Source organism: Eutrema salsugineum, unplaced genomic scaffold (genome assembly GCF_000478725.1).
Source record: "Eutrema salsugineum unplaced genomic scaffold, Eutsalg1_0 scaffold_9, whole genome shotgun sequence".
Taxonomy (NCBI): Eukaryota; Viridiplantae; Streptophyta; class Magnoliopsida; order Brassicales; family Brassicaceae; genus Eutrema; species Eutrema salsugineum.
This window is the reverse complement of record NW_006256342.1, coordinates 9919664-9946648: the sequence shown is the minus strand read 5'-3', so window position 1 is coordinate 9946648 and position 26985 is coordinate 9919664. Positions and strand designations below refer to the sequence as shown.

Genomic DNA, 26985 nt, shown 5'->3' with positions numbered 1-26985 from the left:
CTATTGTGGAAACCTTCTCTTGCCAAGAGAGTCTTCTATACCTTATCTAGTTCTACACCATATTTAGAAAGAAGCGTTCATGAACTTGAACCGAACTACAACTGATTTGCTTAAAGAGATTTAACGTGTTTACATTCAAACCCGCAAGAGATTTAACGTGTTTACATTCAAACCCGCAAGAGATTTAACGTGTTTACATTCAAACCCGCAAGAGATTTAATCATACTATAAAATAAAATTGAGAGAGAATCTTTGTTAGATCATGATCATATGATCTGATTGAAGCATCATCATCTTCAGACGATTCTCTTCCCTAAATCTTGCTTTCTCTTTGATTTGTTGAACTTCCTTCTGAATCTTGTCGCTCCCCAACTCTTCTTTGTCCATCGTCACTAATCTCTCTCCGTTGATCTCACCAAGTAGCACTTTCCTCCTCAGATCTGGATTGTTACTATCTCCCATGTTGAACAGAATCGATCTGTATTTTGCTTTTTGAGACCCCTCGAAACAACCTAACTTCTCAAACATGGCAGTTTCCACCGACACGGCCACAGTCCATGGATCGCAAGAAACGACTCGTTTCTTCATCTCCGTCTCAGCAACAACCTCGTTGGCGACTTTAGACAACGAAGTTTGAAGAATCTCACGTACTTTGTCTCGCTTAGAATCTCCTGTCGTCGAAATCTCCACACGCTTCTTCTTCACCACCGGCGGTCGGTTTTGTTTTCTTCCGGTGGCGTAGAGATACGACAGCCAAAGAGTGTAAAGAAGCTTTGCCTCTGATCGGATTTGGGTGTTTTTGTGCTCCGTGAAAAGACTGTGATTCTCTCCAATGGAGGAGGAGGTTTTGATGATCAAGTCACAAACAAGAGACTCGGGAGCTTTTTTCAAACGCTTCATGGCGTCAAGACATCTCGAGACAGCTGTAGAATTCTCGCCGCCTCTCGCAGCTTTAGCCGCTCGAGTCGCTGCCTCAAACAGTTCCAAGAACTCTTGCTTCTGCATCGTTCTTTTTTGTAAGCTTTCTCTCTCTCTTTCTCTCGACTCAACAAATTAGGGTTTCTCAAGGGAAAGAAAACTGGGAATTGTTAGAGAATGTGACGTGATCTGATTCTGATGTGTTTATATATATAGAGAGAGACGTAAAACTCAAGTAGTGATAAGTAAACTCAAGCCTCTTCGAACTTTCCTTCTTTCCTTTTTATGATCTGACCGTTATATAGGATTTTCCATTTTACTGACCGTTGTATAGGATTTTCCATTTTTTACCAACGCGCGTCTACTGATAAAGCTATGAAAATTTATTTTTAATTTCTCTTAAGAAGTTTTGTAAATAAATTCACAGATCTGAGATATCATCATATATATTATAAGTGAAGTAAATTTTAGCTTTCCAGCTCTCTCATTCATTCTAAAGGTGGCTATTTATGATCTGACCGTTATATAGGATTTTCCATTTTACTGACCGTTGTATAGGATTTTCCATTTTTTACCAACGCGCGTCTACTGATAAAGCTATGAAAATTTATTTTTAATTTCTCTTAAGAAGTTTTGTAAATAAATTCACAGATCTGAGATATCATCATATATATTATAAGTGAAGTAAATTTTAGCTTTCCAGCTCTCTCATTCATTCTAAAGGTGGCTAATTATCATCCTATCCCTCAACAAAAAGTTAATATTAACCTTATTTTTGGTTTAAATTAAGTTTAACATGGTTTTCATTAAAAATCAACAAATAGCGTTAGATTGTCCAACCAATTTTTTTATCCGGGTTCATTTACTATTGGGTTGTATAATCATGTATATTATAAGTGAAGTAAATTTTAGCTTTCCAGCTCTCTCATTCATTCTGAGGGTGGCTAATTACCATCCTATCCCTCAACAAAAAGTTAATATTAACCTTATTTTTGGTTTAAATTAAGTTTAACATGGTTTTCATTAAAAATCAACAAATAGCGTTAGATTGTCCAACCGATTTTTTTATCCGGGTTCATTTACTATTGGGTTGTATAATCATATATATTATAAGTGAAGTAAATTTTAGCTTTCCAGCTCTCTCATTCATTCTGAGGGTGGCTAATTATCATCCTATCCCTCAACAAAAAGTTAATATTAACCTTATTTTTGGTTTAAATTAAGTTTAACATGGTTTTCATTAAAAATCAACAAATAGCGTTAGATTGTCCAACCGATTTTTTTATCCGGGTTCATTTACTATTGGGTTGTATAATGCAGAAAACATATTGAGCTATAGCCCAATTGTCGTCACCATTTGAGAAGAAAAAAAAAAAGCAAATCTTAATTCTAGATGCAGTCACAAATCTAAAACCCTAGATCGTAGTCATATCGAGCCTCATCCCTTCATAGATCATTATTTACGTTTGTTATTCCTGCTGTAATTTTTACTTTTATCTAGCATCATATTTTTTAATTGTTTGTTTTGTTTTCGTTGGCTTTATGAGTTTGGTCTTGCTTTATCGTTAGTAATATAACTCTAAGGTTTTGTTCACCATATTGCAGAAAGTTTAAGAGGCTGCGTAAGTACTTTGGCTTTCCAACATCTGAAACAGGTGACTTCCATGGCCTCCATTTTTTTTCTTATCTTGGTTCCATTTTGTGCTTTCGTAACGTTGTTTGTTTATCGGTACTGTTATTGGTTTTATTATTGAGTTTTCTTTGGGTTCAAATGTTATTGAGTTTGAGTGCTTTGGTTTCATGTTATTATTTTAACAGATGTTCTTCGTCTCCTATTGGGAGGATTACTTTTGTGTCTAAGTGAGAGGTAGGTCTGTTTGTGTTTTTATGCCTAAACTTAAGAGTTTTATTTCATCTACCTGCATCAAGGATTTTGTATTCCCATGATGCATGTGAATCTGGATTCTTTTAATCATCATACTGAATTTTTGGGTTGGATGGATTGTAATCGTCTCTTTCCCGAAGCTAGGGCTATTCAGTATTCAAAATATAAGAGAATCTCCGCCTCGTGGCCACTCCAACCATATTATACAGATGGTATCAACTCCACCATAACTAATAGGCTATAATACAAACTGAAATTTGTTTATTGTATTGCTTTATAGGTGGGAAATTGGACCCTGTTCCTGTTCTTTTGAGGTATCAATTTATTCTATATCATGTCAGCGGGTTTCAGAGTTTCGGGTTTACTTCGTTTTGCTTTTGTCTCTTTGGTGGTAATTCTTTTTCTAATAGTTTGTTTGCCACTTTCCCTGATTTACTTTTTTTAGTTTCTTTTCTGTTTTTATTTTCTTAGTTCGGTGTATGCGTCGGTCCTGTTCTTTTGGAGTTATCAATTCCTTGTGTACCAAGTTAGCGGGTTTGAGAGTTTTGCATTTGTTTCGTTCTGCTTTTGACTCTTTGGTGTTCTTTTGTGGTTTCGTTTCTACTTCTTCTTTTTTTTGGTTTCGTTAAGGGTTTTCTTTTGGTTTGGGTTTTCTTTACTTTTATATTGCATTTTTCTATTTGGTTGTACACTTGCTTTAGTTTGGTATTTGTTTTCTTTTTAGGTGGACATGGTTTAATTTGGATTTGATGTGGCGTTGGTTATTGTGTTTTGCAGTGGTGTCGAAATGTAAAATTAGTTGTTTTTATTGTTTTCTTTCTGTATTGGGCTTGTGTTTTATTTTTTGTTTGATATGTTTTTGGTTTTATTTTTTGGTGTTCGCATTTTATTGTTTCGTCTTCCTGAGCAACATTTTGTTTGTTGATGGTGGGGATCTAGGTTACAGTAGTCAATAGAGTCAATTTTCTGCGGCTTTGATGGAGTGTAACCGTGGGTTTCCCGAGGCTGGAGGTATTCGTTATTCTGAGTTGGCTTCTAGGTTTGCATGTTTATGTGTTTGGGTTTGTGTTCACTTTTTGTTTTTATATTCTTTGTTCCGGGTACGTAAAACGTTATCAAACATATCCAAAACACATAGTTCAATATAAGAGGAGACGTAAGACACTAAGAAAATGTGATGAAAGACTTCATGGTCGTAATTTAACAGGGATTCTGAATGTTTTGCGATGAAAGACTGTTGTTGACTTTGAAGTTGTACATTGGCTTTTGAAGCTTTAAGCATGGCCTACTATTTAGACAAGCCATTGCTGGATCTTGATACTCTCAGTAGAGAAGGTAAATGATGTGTGGTTTCCTTAATTTTACTTTTAATAATTGGATTCATGAAAGTGGCAAAAAGGGTTTTGAAGATTGAGCTTGACAGGGTCTATTACCATTGGAGGAGGTTTTTGGATACTTAGGAACACCGCATCAGGGGCTTTCATCTGGAGATGTTGAAGAAAATTGAAGATAATTGGTCTTAACAGACTTGAAGAAAAACGGGTAATGAACAACTTATCTTCAAAGTGTCTCCACTGTATTCCTTATCAAGGACACGAGAGAAGCTTATGAGTTCTTAGCACTTTTTTATTTATTTTTCACCTATTCTCCTTAGACATGCTATTTTTCTGTGAAGTTATAGTCGTTCATGGGCCCTTAGATAATATGTATGTTTTGTGCTAATGCCACTGAAAACCAATGATACATGAGAACAAATTTTTTGAAATTCCTTGGTTTTATGTAGAGTCTGTTGTCATGGTTATGGAAGTTGCAGCATTGATGTCCATCTCTCTCGCAGATCGTGTTTAAGATAATCAAAACTTTGATACCAATATTTTGCCCAAGATAATATTGAGACGTCAAGAATCAAGAAAATAAAAAGAAGAAACAATGCTACTGAATTTTTACATAGGAGGCAACAAAATACCAGGCAAACAAACCTGACTTAAAATTCAGCTCTTGTATATAATTAAATCTGGTAACATCCAATCTAACTGCAAAATATGAAATCATTTGTTAAAATCATCCTATGACATCCTTTTTCATTGAAGGTTTTACCTACAGTACTTTGGTAAAAGCCAATCGATGTATGAGAAATAACAATATGAGTACCAATGTTATTGGAATCACAGATATATTGTTGTGGGGGTTTCCCAGAAACTCTCGACAAAATCAGCTTACTCAAGCTTCGAAATCGATGAAACAAGATTCTCACAGAGAGAGAAGCCGAGAAGAAGTAGAAGAGGAAAAAGACGAGAACGAGATAAGTAAAAATAATAGAAAAAATAAAAAAAGAATAAAAAGGTGAAGAAAGACCAAAAGAATAATAAGAAGAAGAATTCAGAAAAGACAAAACCGATAAAAAAGATAAAATATAGAAGTTGAAGACGATGAATAGGAATAAGGAAATGATGAGGAAGATGAAAAAATGTAAAAGAGAGAAGAAGACGAAGCTGATGAAGAATAATTCAAAAAATACAAAAGATCCATGCGTTAAAATGAGGAAGGAGACTGAAAGACGAAGATAACAAGTCTGAGAAAGTGAAAATGCGGAAAGAAGCTAAGAAAAAACAAAAGAATATAGAATAAAAAAAGACAAATGCGATAGATGGGGATAAGTAAAACAAGACGAGATAAATAAGGATAATGAAAAAAAAGAAAAATAAGAAGAAAGAAGTCAGAGAAAGACAAAGACGATAAAGAAGAAAAATTAGAAGTAGAAGTCAGAGACGATGAAGAGGAAGAAGAAAAAGACGAAGAATGGGGGGAAGAAGAAGAAGACGAAGCTAATGAATGAGAATTCAGAATTAGGACAATATTATTGGAATCCAGTCAATGTATGAGAAAGCCAATCTAAGGAACCAGATTTAAACATGAGAAAATAGATTGGAAAATGAATATAAAAAAGTTTGAGAAGGTGAAGATGCGAAAGGATGCTAACAAAAAGCAGAAGAATAAGGAACTAGAAAAGACAAATATGATGGATTGGAAGCAGTCAAAGAAGACGAGAAGAAAGAATAATAGAAAGAAGATGAAGAAGCTGTTTTTCTAGATTGGTCAAAAATCTTATATTATTGTTATATTTGTATTTGGTTTTATATAGTTTATGAACCATATCTGTCCGCGTAAGACGCGGGCTAAACACCTAGTTTATTTTAAAAATACATTGTCCGCATGGTTTTTTTCTCTTTTTTAATACTATATACTATCTAATTAATTCTCCAAAAATAAAAATAAAAAGATATCAAATTTTTCAGTTATATAAAAAAAATAGTTAAACAGGCAAATTATAACATAGAAGCAAATTATATTTCTATAGTATTTATCATATAAATATAATATGTGAATAATGCCTTTCTCTATATGTTATAAATAAATAAATAAGGAAAGTATATCCATCTTAAAAAAATTATTCATTTAATAATTTTCATTTGTCATTGCTTGAATTTCTTTTATTCGAATCTAGATCATTATTATTATAAGAATATTTAAATAAATCAGTTTTGTTTTTGAACCAAGATAATTAAATTAAAGAAAAATCAATCAATTTTGCATGGCTCTAGTCTATTAAGATGTTTTTTTTTTCTTTTTGCTAAAAACTCCTCACAATTCTTTTTATATGTGGCAAGTGATAATCATTATTTTGTACCTTTTCTTTTGTGTTATGGCTCCTTATATAAATAAAACCAGTGTAAAGTCTATGGAAAACCATTTAAGAAAAAATAAAATAAAAAATTGAAAGCCTTTAGCAAGCTTGGAAGGCAAGAAAACAGTAATTACAGGGTTCTTTTCTTTAAGACTTTTTTTTCATATAAATACATCAAATTTTTACTATAAAAATGATTTTGTTAAGTAACATGCTGGCATCAGGAGTTCGTTTGGCAGTCGCCTGCAATCAGCGACCTACAGTGGCTTGTTTCGTAGTCGTATGTATATCAGCTATTTGTTTCATAATCACTAGTTCATAGTTAAATTTCAGTCACAATTTTGGCGATCATCTCTGAAACGTTTCAGTACATATCTAATGGGGACAACAAAAGTTTTGAATCTCGTTAACTATTTTGTAATTCAAGAGGTAAAATAAGTACATAACAGGTTAACAAAAGCGGTTTAGTATTCAAGTTGAAAAAGGGTAACATCCCAATTTTTGATATATGCGGAGAGATAAAAACTGATTTGGCTATCTATATTATTAAAGTGCACTTATTATTTTGGACGTTAGTTTTGAAAGAACTTCAGAGTTAAAGGTGCTTCTATTGGAGCAATTTCTTGATGGGTGACCTACCAAGAAATGATATGCGGTATCGTGTGAGTGAGGACAAAACACAACAAAAGATCATGTGGTGATTGCAGGGACACAGTAGACAAGTCTTACGAGCCTTCCAGACTAACACACCAACCATCGAACATTGGTGGGCCCACGGGTCTAAAGATTCCAACTGTCGGACAGTGGTGGACCAATAGACCTAGAGATAAAGCATTGGGCTCACTGGGAAGGGCAGTTGGTGGGCCAACGGACCTAAAGAGAGGACGTTGAGCCCTACAGTGAGGGCGTTGGATTCACTAAGAGGAACGGTTGGGGCATGAGGATTTGATACGGTCGATCCGTCTGGTTCCCCAAAAGAAAGGCGGGATCGGGATGTCACAGTTGGTATTAGAGCATAAGGTTAGCCAACCAGTTCTGACCCGGGTGGCGTCTTGGAATGTAGTTGAGTTGAGGAGAATTTGAGGACGAATTCCTTGGAAGTCAGAGAGAATTGTAACATCCTGATTTCTGTTATATGTGGAGAGACTTATAAGAATTGATTTGGCTACTTATGTCATCAAAGTGCACTTATCTTTTCGGGCACTAGTCTTGAGAGAACTCCAGAGTTAAAGATGCTTGCTAGAGCAATTTCAGGATATGTGACCTACCGGGAAGTGGTTCGCGGTATGGTGTGAGTGAGGACAAAGCACGGAGAAAAATCACGTGGTGATTGCAGGGACAATAAACAAGTTTTACGAGTGATATAAGATTGGAATCACACCAAGTCTTATAATTCACAAGGTTGTCAAAGACAACAAGCTTTGCGGAAGTGGATATGATGGTGGGATAGAAGGTGGTGGATTTGATTGACTCTCTCAATCGATGGTGACTGACTCTCTCAATCTGTGAACGAAATAGATTGTTTGAATCTCACAAACAAGCTAGGTCGCAGCTTCTATAGAGCTAAGTGAATCACACACTTAATTCTAAAGAAAAAAAAAGAACAATCTTTGCAAAGAAACACTTTGAAAGAAAACAAGAATACTTAGTATATTTCTGGATTGAAAGGTGAGTTTTTACAATGGACTAAGAGGAGCTTATATAATGCTCTTACACGTTCTAAAATTCTAAAGACAAAGAAACAAATCAAAACTAATCAAAAACTAGCCGTTAGGCTCTAAATGAGTGAACCTCGGCCAAATATGAAAATGCGATGATGCCTTTGTATCTGGACGGTTTTATGGGATAAGTTAGCTTCTCTGGAACATTATTATCTTCATAAAATACTCCCAAGTCGTAGCATTCAAAGGAAAAGAGCCGTTGGAGAGTTATGGCTCCAAGTGTGAATGCATCTATATATGGCAAGTGAAGTTGCAGAAGGATCCGCCTGATCCTGTGAGTTCTGGTGCATGGTGGGACAATATTTGGACCCTCTGAGAAGTCTCCTGGTCGCCAAAGTCGGTTCTGTGTTGAATTAAACCGGTTGACTCTCATACTTGCCATAAATGGTTCCGGGTGGCTTAATTGAGAACTTAATTGGATCCGCCTGATCCAATGCGTGTTGGTGCACCTTAGGATGTTTTAGAAAGCTTCTAGAAGTAACTCAGAGTCTCCTGGGCGCCACTGATATGTTTGAAGCCTCCAAAACCCGAAAGGTTCCAAATAAGGCAAGCCGGAAATCTTCTGATTTAGAAATTGAATAACTTTTCAACCAAAACCGGTCTCGGTATGATTCCAGTTCTCCTGGGTTCTATCATGAATGAAGAATCCAAAACAATCCGGTTCATAGCTTGATTCGTCCTTGTTTGGTCGGAATCCTTTGATCAAGGCGCATATGTCCAAATCGGGTTTGTTGGAGATAACCCGGTTTGTAAGCTGAATAACTCTTATGTCTGAACTCCAATTGGACTGATTCCAATTCCCCGCGTGCCTATGCTGGATCCAGATTGCATAGAAAGTGGTTTCATGTATTAAATCCTTCTGGTCTGGTTGGAGAGATTCAATAAGTGGTCGTATGTCTCCATCGGATCCTTTGAAGATCTGTCTGTTTGTATCTTCGATATATTCTTCATGTGGAAAGCTTTTGGGATGATTCTTCTTCGTGGTATGCTCTAGATGCAATGAGTAAATATCCCAAATGTTTGTCGAGCTGGAACGGTCGGTTTTGGTCTTCATTTGAGCTGAACAAAGCTCGCATGTCTCTTTGGCTCGTTTTGGCTCCATGTTTTCCTCTCCTTGTTTGTTGATTCCGTGCTTCTTGTCTGATGATGACTTGATGTCCTCATCAACGAGCTTTCCGGATTAACACACCAACCGTCGGTTAGTGGTAGACCCACAGTCTTAGAGAGAAACCAACTGTCGGACAGTAGTTAACCAATAAGCCTAGAGATAAGATGTTGAGTTTATTGGAAAGAGCGGTTGATAGACCAACGAGCAGAGAGAGGACGTCGGACCTTAGAATGAGGGTATTAGACCCACTAAAAAGGGCAATTGAAGCGTTAGAAATTGATACAGTCGATCCATCTGGTTCCACAAAGGGAAAGCGGGATAATGGTGGCACAAAAAGTAACAAAAGTTAACATTTTAGTTTTTTTTTTTATAAACTAATCGACGAGTTATAGATAGAGAATCAAGTTAATAAATATTTGTATAGTTAACATTAAATATCTAGATACTAACACAAAGAAAATAAATCAACAACCCCAGGATAACAAACATCAAACTTGATGTATTTCTCTACCCCCTTTCCATCGCATGATCTTGCATAACAACTCTCATGGTTTGTTCTGAATTGTGGTTTAATAGAATCCACGAGATACCAAAAAAAATTAGAAAAAAAAAGCTCAATAAAACCTAATAAAATTTTTATTAAGAATCCGAAGGAGTATTTTCTGTTATTTGAAGAGCAACCTCTTGTTTCTACCATTTTCCAGTGATGGTTTCACCATTAAATTTTATTCTTGAATCATTTTTCTATGATCATCTCGAAATACTCTACCAATTTAAGTATTTAATGTATCAATAGCAGATTTCTTAGTACGTAAATCTCTGCAGAGGGATCTACGTTGAGTGCTTCACCCTTCGTTATGTTTACGTTCCTAATAATTGTAAGATTAGAATTGGTAATGAATATCATCGTTTTCAAGTCAAAGTTTTTAGGAAATTTCCATGATTAGTTGTGCTTTGAAATGTTTTAATTTCCATGATTAATCATGCTTTCCATGATTAAAACATTTCAAAGAGAACAGAGCCAAAAAAAAACCAAAAAAAATTATTATTTCAAAGGTTCAGTTTACATGAAATATTGAGATTCAATATCAATCGAGCTAACAAAATACAAATATTGGAAGTGGCATCTATGTGCACCTTTAGTAGAAAATTACTACAGGAGAGGTTGCTTTAAAGAAACCGTATTTGTATTTATAAATCGTTGGATCAAAAGGAAAAATGAATATGTGATTAGCAAATGATGGAATTTTAAATTAAATGCAACTAAAACCTATTTAGAAATCGCTCAAGTTGGTGCATCGTTCCCTCGTTCTTTTGTGTGTGTTTTCTCTCTCTCTCTTTCTCTCGACTCATATTAGGGTTTCTCAAACAAGGAAAGAAATTGAGATATGTTAGAGAGTGTGATGTGATGTTATGTGTTTGTATATACATAGAGAAAAGTAATACTCTAATCCTGATAGGTTTTTTATGTTTCGATACTCCTTAGTACCCAAGCCTCCTTGAACTTTCCTTTTTTTCTTGTTTTTATTTTTTGACCGTTGTAGGATTTTCCATTTTTTTCATTTAACTACTAACTTTACCAACATATACTGATAAAGGTAGGTAAATTTTATTTGTTTAAAATTTTTAGGAAATTTATTTAATTTCGTTAATTTATTGTCCGCATAATTTTGTTTTTTCATAGTATATACTATTTTATTTCTCTAAAAATAAGAAAAATTTATTTTTATTTTATTTTATAAAAGTAATATTTTGCAATGACCCCTTGTATTTATTTTCTAATTCTACTGCAACAACGACATCTTATGTTTAAGGATGAAAAGAACAAAAAAAAAAGGAAACTATACAGCAAATCCAACAATCCTCGTACACTCTATTGTTGAGGGTTCAAACCTAAATTTTGGCTCGGGTTCCTATGTAAAACTATTTAAAAATAAATGAGAAATGGATTTTCTGCCTGAACCGCTCTTTACCGGAGAATTTTTATATCTCGCCTCGTAATCCATGTGGCGTTGTGCGATTGGCTATACTTTTTTATTGTTTTATTTTTAATAACCCATCACCCGAGCTCACTAATGGAATACCAGATGTGAAGAAGTTTTTCACTGCTCATAAATAAAAAAATAATATTAAAAAAATATTATGAACCCATTGAAAGAGCTCTTAGTTTTATTACTTTTCTATATATATATATATATATATTATTCAAGTAAAAGAAACCATATTTATATATATATATATATATCGTTCAAGTACAAGAAACCGTATATATATATAGTTCATGTAGAAATTGAAACGTATTTTTAGCATACTTTTTTCAATAACAGAGAAAGAAAAAAATAATTGTACATATACTTTTTCTTCTTCTTGGGAACAAAATCCAAGTTTTGAGTTTTTTTTTTTGAATTGTGTTCAAGACAGCTAAAGTCTTTGCTGTTTTTGAGCTTTTTCAAGACCAATAATATACGCTTTTAAGATTTTTCTGTTAATTAAACGTTGTCAATAGATTGACTAATTAATCTATTAATTTTACCATTTGTTGGGAAGCCTATTGGGATAAGGATTAATTGTTACAAGTACAGAATATCATAGATAACTCCCAAGTCCTAATTCTAGTTTAGAATAACGTTTGTGTATAAATACCTTGCAAGTTACATCGTTTGTAAATACAAGAAAAAGCACTTTTCAATTCAAAATTAATTAAGACTAAATCTCTCTTTATAGAAACGAATCTGTTGTCGTTTTTAAACGTTGAAAATCATCTGTATTTCTGTGTCCTCTTGTGATTAATCTCTTTTCAGATCCTCCATTGATCATAGCAATGACGCTGGTTCGAACAGCAACGATCGTTCTTCTCATAATCGCGTTTCTGCAAAATGCTGCGGCAAAGAAAAGACAGCACAGTATTGTAAAGTATCACGGTGCGGTTGCAACGGACGATGGACGGTGTTCTAAAATCGGAATGAAAATTCTTCGACAAGGAGGAAACGCGATTGATGCGTCTGTGGCTGCTGCTCTCTGTTTGGGCGTTGTGAGTCCAGCGTCTAGCGGTATTGGCGGTGGAGCGTTTACAGTTGTTAAGATAGCTGGTGGGAAGGAAATAGCTTATGATTCTAGAGAAACCGCTCCTCTCCTCGCTAGTGAGGTATATAATGGTGTTTTTAGTAATAATGCATTTCTTTTTCCTCTAAACAAAATATGCGTTTTGAACCTAAAACTTAGGTGATATAGCTTTTTCCTTACGTTTTTGAATCATTGATCTTTCTTGGTTGTCTTTTCTTGATGTAGAATATGTATGGAGGCAATGTGGATCTAAAAAAGAAAGGAGCCTTATCAGTAGCTGTTCCCGGGGAAGTCGCGGGTTTATTCGCGGCTTGGAAAGAGCATGGAAAGCTGCCGTGGAAGCGGTTAGTGAGGCCTGCAGCAAAACTTGCAAAAGGATTCAGGATTTCAAAGTATCTTCATATGCAGATGAATGCGACTAAAGATGGTATCTTAGCAGACAAAGGTCTCTCGAAACTATTTGTTTCAAATGGAGAGCTGAAGAAACCAGGGATGGTTTGTCGAAACCCTAAATTGGCTTTAACCTTGAGACAAATTGCAAAGTATGGTCCAAAAGCATTTTACAATGGCACAGTTGCGGTTAACCTAGTTAGAGATATACGTAAATCAGGAGGTATAATAACTTTGAAAGATCTTCAAAGTTATAGAGTTAAGGTTAAAGAACCGTTGTCAGCAAACATTCTTGGATATCGACTCCTCGGGATGCCTCCTCCTTCATCTGGTGGTGCTGCAATGACGCTTGTAAGTTTCTATTTTTTCTTTTTTCTTTTTTTTTTTGCAAAAATTTGTCATTTTATCAAACCTAAGTTTACGAGAGTTTCTTGTGTTGCAGATTTTGAACATTCTTTCTCAATATGGGATTCCATCGGGTGTTTCGGGCTCTCTTGGTGTCCATCGACTAGTCGAGGCTCTAAAACACGCTTTTGCGATTAGAATGAACCTTGGTGATCCGGATTTCGTCGATGTTAGTACGGTTGTTGCGGATATGTTGTCTCCAAAGTTTGCACAAGACTTGAAGAGAAAGATAAATGATGAGAAAACCTTTGATCCAAAACATTATGGCGGCATGTAAGTTTAAAGATCTGTTAAAACCCCGATATTTCATCTTGGATTCTTGATTTATCAATCTTTCCGTTTTCCAATTATTGGTAGGTGGAATCAGATCGAAGATCATGGGACAAGCCATTTATCGATCATAGATCGCCAGAGGAATTGTGTGTCGATGACTAGTACAATAAACGGTTATTTTGGGGCATGGATGCTATCTCCGAGTACGGGAATCGTTTTGAACAACGAAATGGACGATTTCTCAATGCCGATGACATCCGTCGGTGACCTAGATGTGCCGCCACCGGCACTGGCTAACTTCATCCGTCCCGGAAAACGACCATTGTCCTCAATGACACCTACCATTGTACTTAAAGTAAGTGGGAGAAAATCATGTTACTTGTGCAACACGAAACTTTGAATTAGGATTCTAAACGACAGATTTTTATGCTTTGGTTTGCTCAGGACGGTAAAGTGAAAGCTGCGGTGGGTGCAAGCGGAGGAATGTATATCATCGCTGGAACAACGGAGGTTTTCTTGAATCATTTTTTCCTCGAGATGGATCCTCTCTCTTCCGTCGTGGCTCCAAGAATCTACCATCAGGTTTTTGTTTTTGGTTTCCTTACCCAAAATAGAAACTTTCTTGTTCGTTGGTCCATCACTAACATTTGCTTTATGTAATGTCATTTCCAGTTGATACCAAACAGAGTTTCGTATGAGAACTGGACGACGGCTTACAATGATCATTTTGAGATACCTAAAGAGACAAGACATGTGTTGGAGAAGAAAGGTCATGTCCTAACGCCGTTACCGGGAGGGACGATTTCTCAGTTCATAGTTGAAGAATCCGGTGGAAGGAGTAAGCTTGTGGCCGTAAGTGATCCAAGAAAAGGAGGCTTCCCTTCAGGATATTGAGATTGGATTTGATTATTAATTTCCCTTGTTTATTATTGAGAACTTCGTAATTGTAGCAAAAAATATAATTATATAATTATTCAGGTAAGCTATTTATAGAGAATGCTAGAATATACTGTATAATTCTATCTATATACTTATGTAGTGATTTGTTGATGTGTCGGTTTCTCAGAGAGTTTTACAGTGTTCTGTTGACGTGTCATTGTTTAAAAGAACGCAGCAAATATATTGTGTCGTAATTCTACTTAAAATTAACCAATTTAAAAATTTAGAATTGAACATAGTATAAGAAATTTACACAATCTAATCACCAATCTATTCTATTAAAACAGAAGCACATTTAGTGCTTGCATCCAAACATTCCCAAAGTTGTTTTATAATATTTTATTTTATTTTTATATTTAATTTCTAAAAATTAGTTATTAATTTAGATATTTTTAGATTTTCTAAAATCTAGGTCATCTTTAATTTAAATTTCAAATTATTAGAAATTTAATTAAATTTAGTTACAAAAATTTGCATTCACTTTAATTTAAATTCAAAAAATTCAAAAAAAAAATATAATTAAATTTTATTACAAAAATTTAGATAATAATTTTAATACTTTAGAATTTCTTAAATACAGGAAAGATTTAATTTTAAATTTTAAATTTAAATAACATTTTTATAAAATACATAGTAAATAAATATTTTATCGTATTTTATCATAAACAATCGGTCTAAAATATCAAATATTTGAGATTAATAAATATTTATATTATACAATAATATGATCGAGCTGATTAGAGTTACATATATATATATATATTTAAGGTCCATGAGTTAATTTATTAAAACATGTAAGATATTAAGATGATTTGAGACAATTAAACTAACAGGTTAGTCCGTTTATATATATATATATATATACATATTTTTTAATAGCACAAATAGTAAATAAATATCTTCTTATATTTTTTCATAATCAATTGGTCCAAATATTCCATATTAGTAAATATTTATAGGGTTATACAATTATAATTATAGTCTGATACGGGTTAGTTTGTCAAAACATGTAAGATATTAAAAATAATTTAAGACAACTAAACGGATGGATTAGCAAATTCATAGATATATAAATTGTTTATGTGTAAATCTAAATTCACATAATAACAAAGTTTATAATTAACATTAGATCAATGTATACTTAATTAACGTATACTCTTATTCTACTAATATACAAATTTTACTGTTTAAAATTAAAATATGATAACAATTTTTTGATTAAAAAAATAAATAACAAAAATAAATAATATCTAAACAAAAAAGATAAATGCAACTTATATAAGAAAAAATAAAAAATAAAACATTCCCGTGCGGACGCACGGGGTTAAAATCTAGTTTAAATTTAAAAACCAAATCCAAAATAAATTTTATGTAGACACTATCCTACATTGGAAGTTGGGAGGAATCTAAGATAATATGTGATGTATATACCAACCCGAGATAGATAGATAATCCTTATCGATTTGAAGATAAATAATCCTTACCACGAATATCGCTGCATCTGCGGTGAAGTATAAGAAATCTGCATCAACATCAAGCTGTAGATTTCGGAAATATATTAGATTGAAAGTGGAACTTCTACTTTCATTACTATCAGTTCTAAAAAGAGCTATAGAAGATTAAGAAAGGAGAGAAAGAGATTAGAGATCTCAGTGGCGTTAAAGAGTACTTTCACTGCCTTCCCGTTTACTTTAATAAACCTAACGACCAAAATTTTTTTTAATAAACCTAATTCTAGTTTCTATTTCAAAACAATTCATAACTACAAAGTTGGAAGGAACTTCTTGACAAAACTATTAATTTTATACCTTTAATTTGTGGATCCCGATTTAATTTTCTACCTTTGCCGATCCCTTTGAATAACAATGACAATAAAAAAGATGCTTAGAAAAAGAAGAAAAAAAAACACAATCCCTGCAAAACCTAATACCAAACATGAGTTACTAATCCCTAACAATTCTTACTAATTAGTCTGTTTTTGCTTGATTGAGCCAATGATCTTCTTTTTCTATGATTCTTCCTTGCTTTTAATGTTGCTTTTGTTTTACTTTATCTTTTTCTTCTATCACTGATATCTGTTCCAAGCTATCCGAGTAAAATCATGTTATCTTTTTTGAAATTACCTTAAAACTGGGTAATATTTTTTAGTACCCGAATTATATTTATTAATCTCTTTTCTGTGATATCCTGTCTTAATTCTTGAAATGAACATGTTTAAACATACATACGAAAAATTTAACTATTTTTTTCTGTTTCTTAGTGCAAATATAATTTTTGTTTCATATTAAATTCATGTTTGCTTAACTATACAAATTTTAGTTGTAAAAATATTTATTCATTGCTTGATATACATGATACACTAGTCATAGGGAGCAGATGCATTCTTTTTGCAATTGTATAAGGAGTACTTAGGATGGAACTATGGTATGGGTTTTTATAAAAAATTTCAAACCAAAATTTAGAAATTGAAAAGTATTGATAGATGTTTTAAACAACAATAATCGACTTCAACTCAAATTTGATTATGGTGGAAGATTGTATTGATAAATGAATCACACATATTATCTATGCATGAATATCGATTTTTTATTTTTTTTTACGATAGATCTAATCAAAATTTTAATTTAGTATAAATTAATAAAAAACTAAAAAAAATAAAAATAACATATTATAGAAAAGTTTGTTTTTAAAATTTTAATATTCTATTTATTAAATATTTGTAGCTCGTACACGGTGCAGATCTGTTAGCTAGTTACTCTAATTTTCTTTTAAAAAAGCACAGTTACACGTTTTCTTTCTCATTATATTTTTTATCTTTACTCTTTATTTTACAATTTTCCCTTCCTTTTATTTTATTTGCTTTGGATTTCTTTAAAAATGATTTAAGCAATACTGCTATAATAATAAACCATTTTAATCGATCTAGTTAATCGTTTAATGATCAAAACAGTAATGATCTTTGATTTAGCAGAGATTCAGTAGGAGAGATCCATTACATTTTTTTTTTTCATTTTTTGAATGTATGACAAAACTGTTTAATCTTTGTATGACCAAAAAAAAAAAAGAAGCTATTTGATCTTTGATGCTTCTATATATGGCTGCTTCTAAATCTGCATGGGAGTGTAAAAGACTTTGCACAAGAAAACAAAAAGATGTATGAGAGTTTCATAGAATGAAGTAAGCAATTAAAAAATAAATTAAAAAAGTATTAACTTTTGTGGAATCCTTTTTTTTGCTTGCCAAGAGATTTTTACAAAACTTTATCCCCACCAGATATAGACAGATGCATTCATTAACTTGAAGCCACCTGAACTATCCATCATCAGGCAATCGAATCAGACTATATAATTTATGTTTTCGAGTTTTATGATAATTTATGTCGGAATTAACAAGAAAATTAGTGGTAAGTAATATATTATCTATACTATTATTTACGAAGTCAAAAATCCTATGTGTCATCTCCAGAGCGATTTGTTTATGTATCATATTAAAAACTATATATGTGTCATTTTTCTTAATTTTAATTGGATTATCATTAATCCTACATGTCAATATAGTTAATGTGATTTTACATCAGTTACGGGCCATCAAATTAGTTAATGGGTCAGCGGTTTTGTTTAATTCACCGAATCTGTTAAATGGACCACCAAAAAAAATTTAAAAAAACTCTAAAACATCTATCCTACACTATATATATCGTTAACCTACATATGTTTTTCACTTACCACAACTAACTCACCTTTCTCTTAGGTCTAATTCCTCTTCTTAAATTTGTTCAGCGTCTTTTTTATTTTCTTTTTAGCTAAAAGATTTTTATCTCTCTATTCATAGCTTTTTTTCATAACAAGATGTTCATCTCTGCATTTTAATTTTAACATTACCATTATTTTCTTGTGTTTGAGTTTTGTAAAGATAGCTTCTTTATTTTTGTCGACCTTGATAAATTAACCTCACCTTCTTTATTTTTTCTTAAACCTAGGTATCATCCTGCAAAATACATTTATAAATTAAGAAATTAAGCATTTAATATGGACCATAGATTGTACTATTTTGCTATAAATCAATCGAAACATAAAATAATTCAATTACTTGAGTCATAAGTAAAATTAAAAAGATGATGAACATATATTTCCCGGTTCAATATAGCAATGAGGATGACATCCTTTCCGCTGAACTTCTTCAAACAAAGAGAGACTCAGCCAATTGCAAATCCAATTCACAAAGTTCCACTACCTCGCGCTTGTGAATTTTATGATGTGCAGAAAACATATTTTCACACAAATGCAAACTCCCGAAAACCTTAAATAATAGCTCTGAGGAAGCAGTACATGGAGACAAAATGGCTTTCTGCTAACTTTTTGAAAAACTTTAACATTATAAAAAAGTTTCTATCATTAAAAGTTTCTATAATATATAAGAATTTTAACATTATAAAAAAAACAAGTACTCAGCTTCATGTCTCTCGCAAACCCGCGCAATGCACGGGTCTCCACCTAGTTGGTTTTAACAATGAAACAGTGAGTTACAAACCTTAATTTGCAAACAAAATCTTATTGTTTTTACATTCAAACCTCCAAGAGATTAATCATACACTAAAACAAAATCGAGAATCTCTGTTAGGTCGTAATCATGTGATCTGATTGAAGCATCATCATCTTCAGACGATTCTCTTCCCTAAATCTTGCTTTTTCTTTGATTTGTTGAACTTCCATCTGAATCTCGTCGCTCCCCATCTCTTCTTTGCCCATCGTCACCAATCTCTCTCCATTGATCTCACCAAGTAGCACTTTCCTCCTCAGATCTTGTTGTGAATCAAGCACGAAGAAAGCAATAAAACTTAGAAAGAAATCGCAAACTGAGGCAAACACCCGTTTAGGGTTTTATTATTAATTGTGTGAATGAATAATTACAAACCCTTAAGCCTTGTATTTATATCCTCAAAAAACCCGACTCCCTAATCCACTAGAAAAAGGATTTTTTTTTCCTTTTTTCAAGCCTATCAGGAAACCGTACCACACCCCCCAAGTGAATCCGCGTAAGCCCATGAAATGAAGCCCACTAGACCCTAATTTATCTTTGTCACCAGAAACAACAATCTCCACCTTGACAAAGAATCTCCATAAAGTCACCTTCAAACTCCAATCACTTCCGGGGGGATTTCTTTTTCTTCAGCACTTGAAGACATGGAGCAAATCCAAGCAATGCTTGAACTTCTCCACAGTAACGGGCTTGGTCAACATATCAGCTGCATTCTCTGACGTGTGCACCTTCTCCAACAAGACTTCTCCAGATGCAGACAACTCTCTGATCTTATGAAATCTGACATGAATGTGCTTCGTCCTTGCATGATATACCGGGTTCTTGGCTAGAGACAACGCACTCTGGCTGTCGCTGTATAGCTGAACTCCACCTTGATCAACACCCAATTCTGTCACAAGTCCCTTGACCCAAAGTGACTCCTTAGCTGCTTCTCCCATTGCCATATACTCAGCTTCTGTGGTAGACATTGCCATAACAGATTGCAGCACAGATCTCCAACAAATAGGACCTCCAGCAAGAGTAAAGACATACCCTGTAGTAGATCTTCTGTTGTCTAGATCACCAGCATAATCTGAATCCACATACCCCACAACTGAGCCACACTCTTGACCACCAAACATAAGCCCAAGATCGCTTGTACCCTTTTAAGTATCTGAAAATCCATTTGACGGCTTTCTAGTGTTCTCTTCCAGGATTGGACATGTACTTGCTCACTTGACTAACTTCTTGTGCTAAATCAGGTCTAGTGCACACCATAGCATACATCAAGCAACCAACTGCACTTGCATAAGGAACTTTCGACATATCTCTGATCTCTTGATCAGACTTAGATACACTGCATCGCTGAAAATGAGAAGTGCATCGCCAAAGGTGTAGACACTATCTTGCATCTTTCATGTCAAACCTGTCTACAATCTTCTGAATATAGCTCTTTTGAGAAAGCCATGATCTCCTTGAGCTTCTTTCTCTGCGAATTTCCATCCCAAGAATCTTCTTTGCAGCACCAAGATCCTTCATATCGAACTCTTTCTTCAATAACTCTTTCAGCTTATCAATATCCTCCATATCTCTTGCAGCAATGAGCATATCATCAACATAAAGCAGTAGGTATATGGGAGAATGGTCGTCCAGATACCTTACATAGATGCAGCAATCATACTCACAACTTCTGTAGCCAATCTTCACTATGTAGGAGTCAAAACGTTTGTACCATTGGCTAGGAGCTTGCTTCAATCCATACAGAGACTTCTTAAGTCTGCACACAAGCTTCTCCTCTCCTGGTTTCACAAACCTTTCTGGCTGCTCCATATAGATCTCTTCGTCCAGATCTCCATGAAGAAATGCTGTCTTTACATCCATCTGATCAAGATGGAAATCCCAGCTCGCTACCAAACCCAGCACAGCTCGAATAGAAGTGTGCCTAGCCACTGGGGAGAATATTTCGTCATAATCAACCCCTTTCCTCTGTGAGTAACCCTTTGCCACCAATCTTGCCTTGTACTTAACTGGTTCCTTCTCAGACATTCCAGGTTTTACCTTGAAAACCCACTTGCATCCTATTGCCCTCTTGCCTTTTGGTAAAGGCCTTAGACCCCATGTTTGATTTCTGTCTAGGCTCTCATTCTCTTCTGTCATCGCTCCAATCCAGAAATCTTTCTCAAGGCTTGAGATAGCCTCTCTAAAATTTTCTGGATCACCTGAGCCAACCATCAGACCATAACTCGCCATGTCTTCAAACCCTAATCTTTCAGGTGGTTTAATGATACGTCTTGGTCTTTGAAGTGCCAAACTCTCCTCTGCTTTTCTATGTTGAACGTTCTGCTCTACCTCAACAGGTTGCCCATCACGTCCTGCTGCTTGTCTAGGCTCACTAAACTCATCCTGTGATGTACCAGAATCCGCTTCAGTCTCAATGATCACAGGCACTCGTTCTGATCTCGCCTGCTGCACCATATATTGCTCATCAAAGACCACATCTCGACTGAACACCCTCTTCTTATCAACAGGATCATATAACTTGAAGCCTTTCACCCCTTTTCCAAAACCCAGAAATATGCACTTCTTGGATTTTGAATCCAGCTTAGACCTTTCGTCACTTGGAACCAGCATGTAAGCTGGACATCCAAATATCTTCAAGTTTGACAGATCAACATCTGTTCCAGTCCAAATATCTTCAGCGACTTTCCCTTCTAAGGAACTCCTAGGCGACCTGTTGATGAGGTAGACTGCCATGTTTACTGCCTATGCCCAAAACTGCTTAGGAAGCCCTGCATTCAACCTCAAACACCTTGCCTTCTCTGCAATTGTTCGGTTCATCCTCTAATTGACACCGTTTTTCTGAGGCGTTTTCTTGACAGTGAAGTGTCTTTGAATGCCATGCTCCTCACAAAACTTCTGGAACTCCCCGTCAGTATACTCTGTGCCATATCTGATCTCAGATACTTAACCTTTCTCTCCACCTGGTTTTCTACTTCAGCCTTCCAAACCTTGAAGTTTGCAAAAACTTCAGATTTCTGCTTCATAAAGTACACCCAAACCTTCTTGGAGAAATCATCAATGAAGATGACAAAGTATCTAGACCCTCCCAATGACTGTTCCCGAGTTGGACCCCACACATCAGAATGAACATAGTCTAAAAGACCCTTTGTCGTGTGCTGTCCTGTCTTGAACGAAACTTTGGACTGCTTTCCCATCACACAGAACTTGCAGAAATCCATCTTGCAACTCTTTAACCCGTCCAGAAGACCCCTCTTATGGAGTTCAATCAACCCATGCTCTCCTATATGCCCCAGACGCATATGCCAAAGAGTTGTGCAATCGGATTCAGACACAGCAGCTGCAGCTCCACCTACAACTACACTCCCTAACATCTTATAGACGTTCCCAGCTGTCAACTTTCCTTTAATCACAACCAAAGAACCCTTACAGATCTTCAACACGTCTTCATCTTCATCACCTCTGAGTCTGAATCCGTTTCTTTGAAGAGTCCCCAAAGAGATCAAATTTTTCTTCACTCCTGGAACATGCCTAACATCAGTCAATGTTCTGATGATGCCATCATGCATACGAAACTTGATCTCTCCAGTACCAACGACACCACATGACATGTCATTTGCCAACTGAACAGATCCCATATTCCCAGTCTTGTACGTCTCAAACCATTCTCTGTGAGGAGTCATATGGAATGATGCACCTGTATCTAGGATCCACGAGTCTGTGTGATTACCAGATGTCACAGCCAACAAATTGCCTATACTGTCATCTGAATCCTCCTTCTGAACTGCGTTTGCAGAACCAGATCCACCGTTCTGTTTCTAGTTCGGACAATCCCTTCGATAATGGCCTTTCTGACCACAACCAAAGCACATCGAATTCTTTCCTGGTTTAGACTTCGACTTGTCCCTTTTACTTCCATCCTGCTTCTTTTCCTGCCTTCCTCGTTGCTGGTTGCTACTCACGTACAGACCATCACCTTGAGACTTGTCACCCACGGTAGTGTTTTGCCGCCTTTCCCAATGAGATTGCAGCGAAGTACAAACCGTCTCCAGCGATATAGTCGATTTATCGACTGTAATTGCTGTCACCAACGTCTCGAACTGAGGAGGAAGAGAACACAGCAGAATCATGGCTTTATCTTCGTCCTCAATTTTCACATCCACACGCGTAAGATCTCCAATGATTTGGTTGAAATTGTTAATATGAGCAATAAGATCGCCTGATCCCGCCATCTTCAGCCCAAATAACTTCTGTTTCAGATACAGCTTACTGGATAACGATTTTGACATGTACATCTTCTCCAACTTGTCCCACATCTCCTTGCAAGTCGTGATGTTAATCACTTGATTTGTGATGTCGTCGGAGAGACAAAGTCGAATCGTTGAAACAGCTTGATCCTGCATATCGTCCCAATCATCCTGCTCGATCTTGTCCGGTTTTTTCTCTAACAACGCCTTCTTCATACCCTGCTGCGTCAACAGATCCTTGACTCGACTTTGCCATAACCCGAAATTTCCCTTCCCATCGAATCTAGGTATATCGAACTTGAGAGAGTTTCCTTTCGTCATGACAATTCGCGGAAAAACCGAAGGCTCTGATACCACTTGTTGTGAATCAAGCACGAAAAAAGCAATAAAACTTAGAAAGAAATCGCAAATTGAGGCAAACACCCGTTTAGGGTTTTATTATTAATTGTGTAAATGAATAATTACAAACCCTTAAGCTTTGTATTTATATCCCCAAAAAACTCGACTCTCTAATCCACTAGAAAAATATTTTTTTTTTCCTTTTTTCAAGCCTATTAGGAAATCGTACCACACTCCCTAAGTGAATCCGCGTAAGCCCATGACCTAATAAAACCCATTAGATTTTAGTTTATCTTTGTCACCAGAAACAACAGATCTGGATTGTTACTATCTCCCATGTTGAACAGAATCGATCTGTATTTTGCTTTTTGAGACCCCTCGAAACAACCTAACTTCTCAAACATGGCAGATTCCACGGACACGGCCACGGCCACAGTCCAAAGATCGCAAGAAACGACTCGTTTCTTCATCTCCGTCTCAGCAACAACCTCATTGGCGAGACAACGAAGTTTGAAGAATCTCACGAACTTTGTCTCGCTTAGAATCTCCTGTCTTCGAAATCTCCACTCGCTTCTTCTTCACCACCACCGGTTGGTTTTGTTTCCTACCAGTGGCGTAGAGATACGACAGCTAAAGAGAGTAAAGAAGCTTTGCCTCTGATCGTATTTGGATATTTTTGTGCTCCGTGAAAAGTCTGTGATTCTCTCCAATGGAGGAGGAGGTTTCGGTGACCAAGTCACAAACAAGAGACTCGGGAGTTTTTTTCAAATGTTTCATGGCGTCGAGACATCTCGAGACAGCTGTAGAACTCTCGCCGCCTCTCGCAGCTTTAGCCGCCTGACTTGCTGCCTCGAACACTTCTAAGAACTCTTGCTTCTGCATCGTACGTTCTTTTTTGTGCGTTTTCTCTCTCTCTCGACTCAAATTAGGATTTCTCAAACAACAAAAGAAAATTGGAACTGTTAGAGAATGTGACGTGATGTGATTCTGATGTGTTTATATATTCCATACTCCTTGGTAACCAAGCCTCCTCGAACTTTCCTTTTTTCCTTCTGACCGTTATAGGATTTTCCATTTTTTCATCTACTACAAGTCTTCAACGTACATAAAGCTATATAAAATTTATTTGCTTTAAAATTTTTAAGAAATTTAGTAAAATAAACCAGTATACCAGAGATATATAAATAGATTTAAATTGATTAATCATTTTTTGTCATTGTTTATACTACTTTGTTTCTACAAGAAAAGAAATATATCAGATTTTTGCAGTTTACAAGAATATGCAATTAGAACCGGCAACACAATCCATGCATTTTGTGAAAACTCTTTTTAGTTTCAAATTTATTTCCACATAAAATTATAAACAAAAGTTTCACATATTGTTTTTTTAATGAAAGAAAAACTATATTCTTAGAACCTTAATCATTTTAATTTCTAAAGTGTATCCATGATATATATGTCATCGATCCATCCTAAACACTATGTTTTATTTTATGAATTCTCATTAGTCATTTTTTTTCGAATTTAGACCAATATTAATAATAAGATGATTTATGAATATATCAAATTTGCATGGCTCTAGTATCTGAAGATGCTTAAACACTTATTTTTATAAGTTGCAGGTGATAATCATTATTTTGTAATGACCACTTGCATTCAAAACCAATGTAAAGTGAATATAAAAACTATATATGGAAACCATTTAACGGGAATAAAAAAAAAAGTTGAAAGAATTGGCAAGCTTGAGGCAAGAAAACAGAAAGAGTTACAGAGTTCTTTTTCTTTCCGACATTTTTTTGTCATATAAACACATCAGATTTATACTACAAAAATATGATTTTTCTAAGGAACATGTTGGCATCAGGAGTTCGTTTGGCAGTCGCCTGCAATCAGGCAATCAGCGACCAACAGTGGCAATTATCAGCTATTTGTTTCCTAGTCACTAGTCATCAATAAATTTCAGTCACAATTTTGGCAATTATCTGTGAAACGTTTCAGTAATTAATACTCCAAAAAAAAAATCTATAATCCAAGAACAAACATCAAATTTGATGCATTTCTCTACATCCTCTCCATCTGTATGTTTGCATAACGACTATCACGGTTTGTTCAAAATTATGGTTGGATGTAATATACAGGATATAATCAAATATTCAATAAAACGCAATAAAGGTTTAAATTGAAAATCTGAACGAGTTTTTTCTGGTCTTAAAAGAGAAACTGATAGATTCAACCATTTTCTAATGATAATTTCACTATTAAGAATTTCTTCTTGAATAATTTTTCATTGATTATCTCGATTTATATTTTCATTTATATGAAGTTTTAACCACATTCAACAATAGACAAATCATATTAAAAAAAACTCCAATAACAATATGCATTTTTTGCAACTTCCATCACAATCAATTGAAGTTGGTAATAAAACAATGAACATAATATGATGATTACTGTAAATTAATGATTATAATTCATAAAACTCACTTATTATTATTTTTTTATAAAAAGATATTTCTTTTTTTTCTTACACTAAAGCAACTATCATTCTTCATTCTTCACCGAGTAGGTGATAACTATTCCACTATAATTAAAGTATAAAATCCAGCAAGTAAACGAATTACATAAGATGTTATAGTTCAAAAACAAAACAAAAGAGAAGACCAAAGCCGAAAAATCAAGGAAAATAGAATGAACCACCGAGAGAAGGGAGGACCTCGGTGTCCATTCGAGAATTACCTCCGAGTTATCATCAACTAATGGAAGGAATAGGTCTTCGATGGATCTACGCTAAATGCTGAGCCTTTAGTCACGCCTAAATATCATTCTGCACAATTTGAGATGAGAGTAAATGTTATGTATCAATCATAATAATTGTAACATTAGAATTAGTAATGAACATCATTGTTTTCTGATCAAAATTTTTAAGAAACCTCTATAATTCATTGTTCTATCTCGAATTTAAGCATCTAAAAGAGAACAGAGACAAAAAAAAAAGAAAAAAAAACCAAAAATTATTATTTCAGTGGTTCAGTTTACATGAAATATGAAATTTTGAGATTCAATATCAATCGAGCTAACAGAATGAAAATACAGTATTGGAAGTGCCATCTATGTGCACCTTATTACAAAGTTATTATTTAGGAGATGTTGCGTCAAAGAATCTGTATATGTATTTATAAATCATTGGATCAAAAGTTAAAAAGAATATAGTGATTAGCAAATGATGGAATGTCCAATCAAATGCAACTAAAACCTATTTAAAAATACAATTTATTTATTTTTTTCATTTATATAGGGAAAAGTGGAACTATAGATTCTTATAAATATGCAAACAAATGAATGTGAACATAAATAAAAATGGACATGCAAAATAAAGTTACTTTGTTTTCGAACAGAATGAAGTGACATGTGCTGGGTGATCGCAATCATTAGCTATTGATTGCTATTTGTCGACGTTGTGGACGTATTGATGCAAC

General features: G+C 34.7%; 2 protein-coding genes and 1 pseudogene across 2 annotated transcripts; 1 reads left to right on the top strand and 2 right to left on the bottom strand.

Moving 5' to 3' along the window:
- Positions 1–255: 255 nt before the first annotated feature.
- Positions 256–1005, bottom strand: LOC18008520 (transcription elongation factor TFIIS). Its single transcript, XM_024154675.1, has 2 exons — positions 527–1005; positions 256–478 (listed from the first exon to the last, which is right to left on the bottom strand). Exons 1-2 carry the CDS (start codon positions 1003–1005, stop codon positions 256–258), a joined length of 702 nt encoding a protein of 233 aa, XP_024010443.1.
- Positions 1006–12132: 11127 nt separating this feature from the next.
- Positions 12133–14342, top strand: LOC18008690 (glutathione hydrolase 1). The gene is made up of 6 exons (XM_006391415.2): positions 12133–12462; positions 12606–13121; positions 13213–13448; positions 13533–13803; positions 13893–14030; positions 14121–14342. The coding sequence occupies exons 1-6, from the start codon at positions 12139–12141 to the stop codon at positions 14340–14342; spliced, it is 1707 nt and encodes a 568-aa protein (XP_006391477.1). The 5' UTR covers positions 12133–12138.
- Positions 14343–19003: 4661 nt separating this feature from the next.
- LOC18008403 lies at positions 19004–24391 on the bottom strand (annotated as a pseudogene).
- Between the last annotated feature and the right edge of the window lie 2594 nt (positions 24392–26985).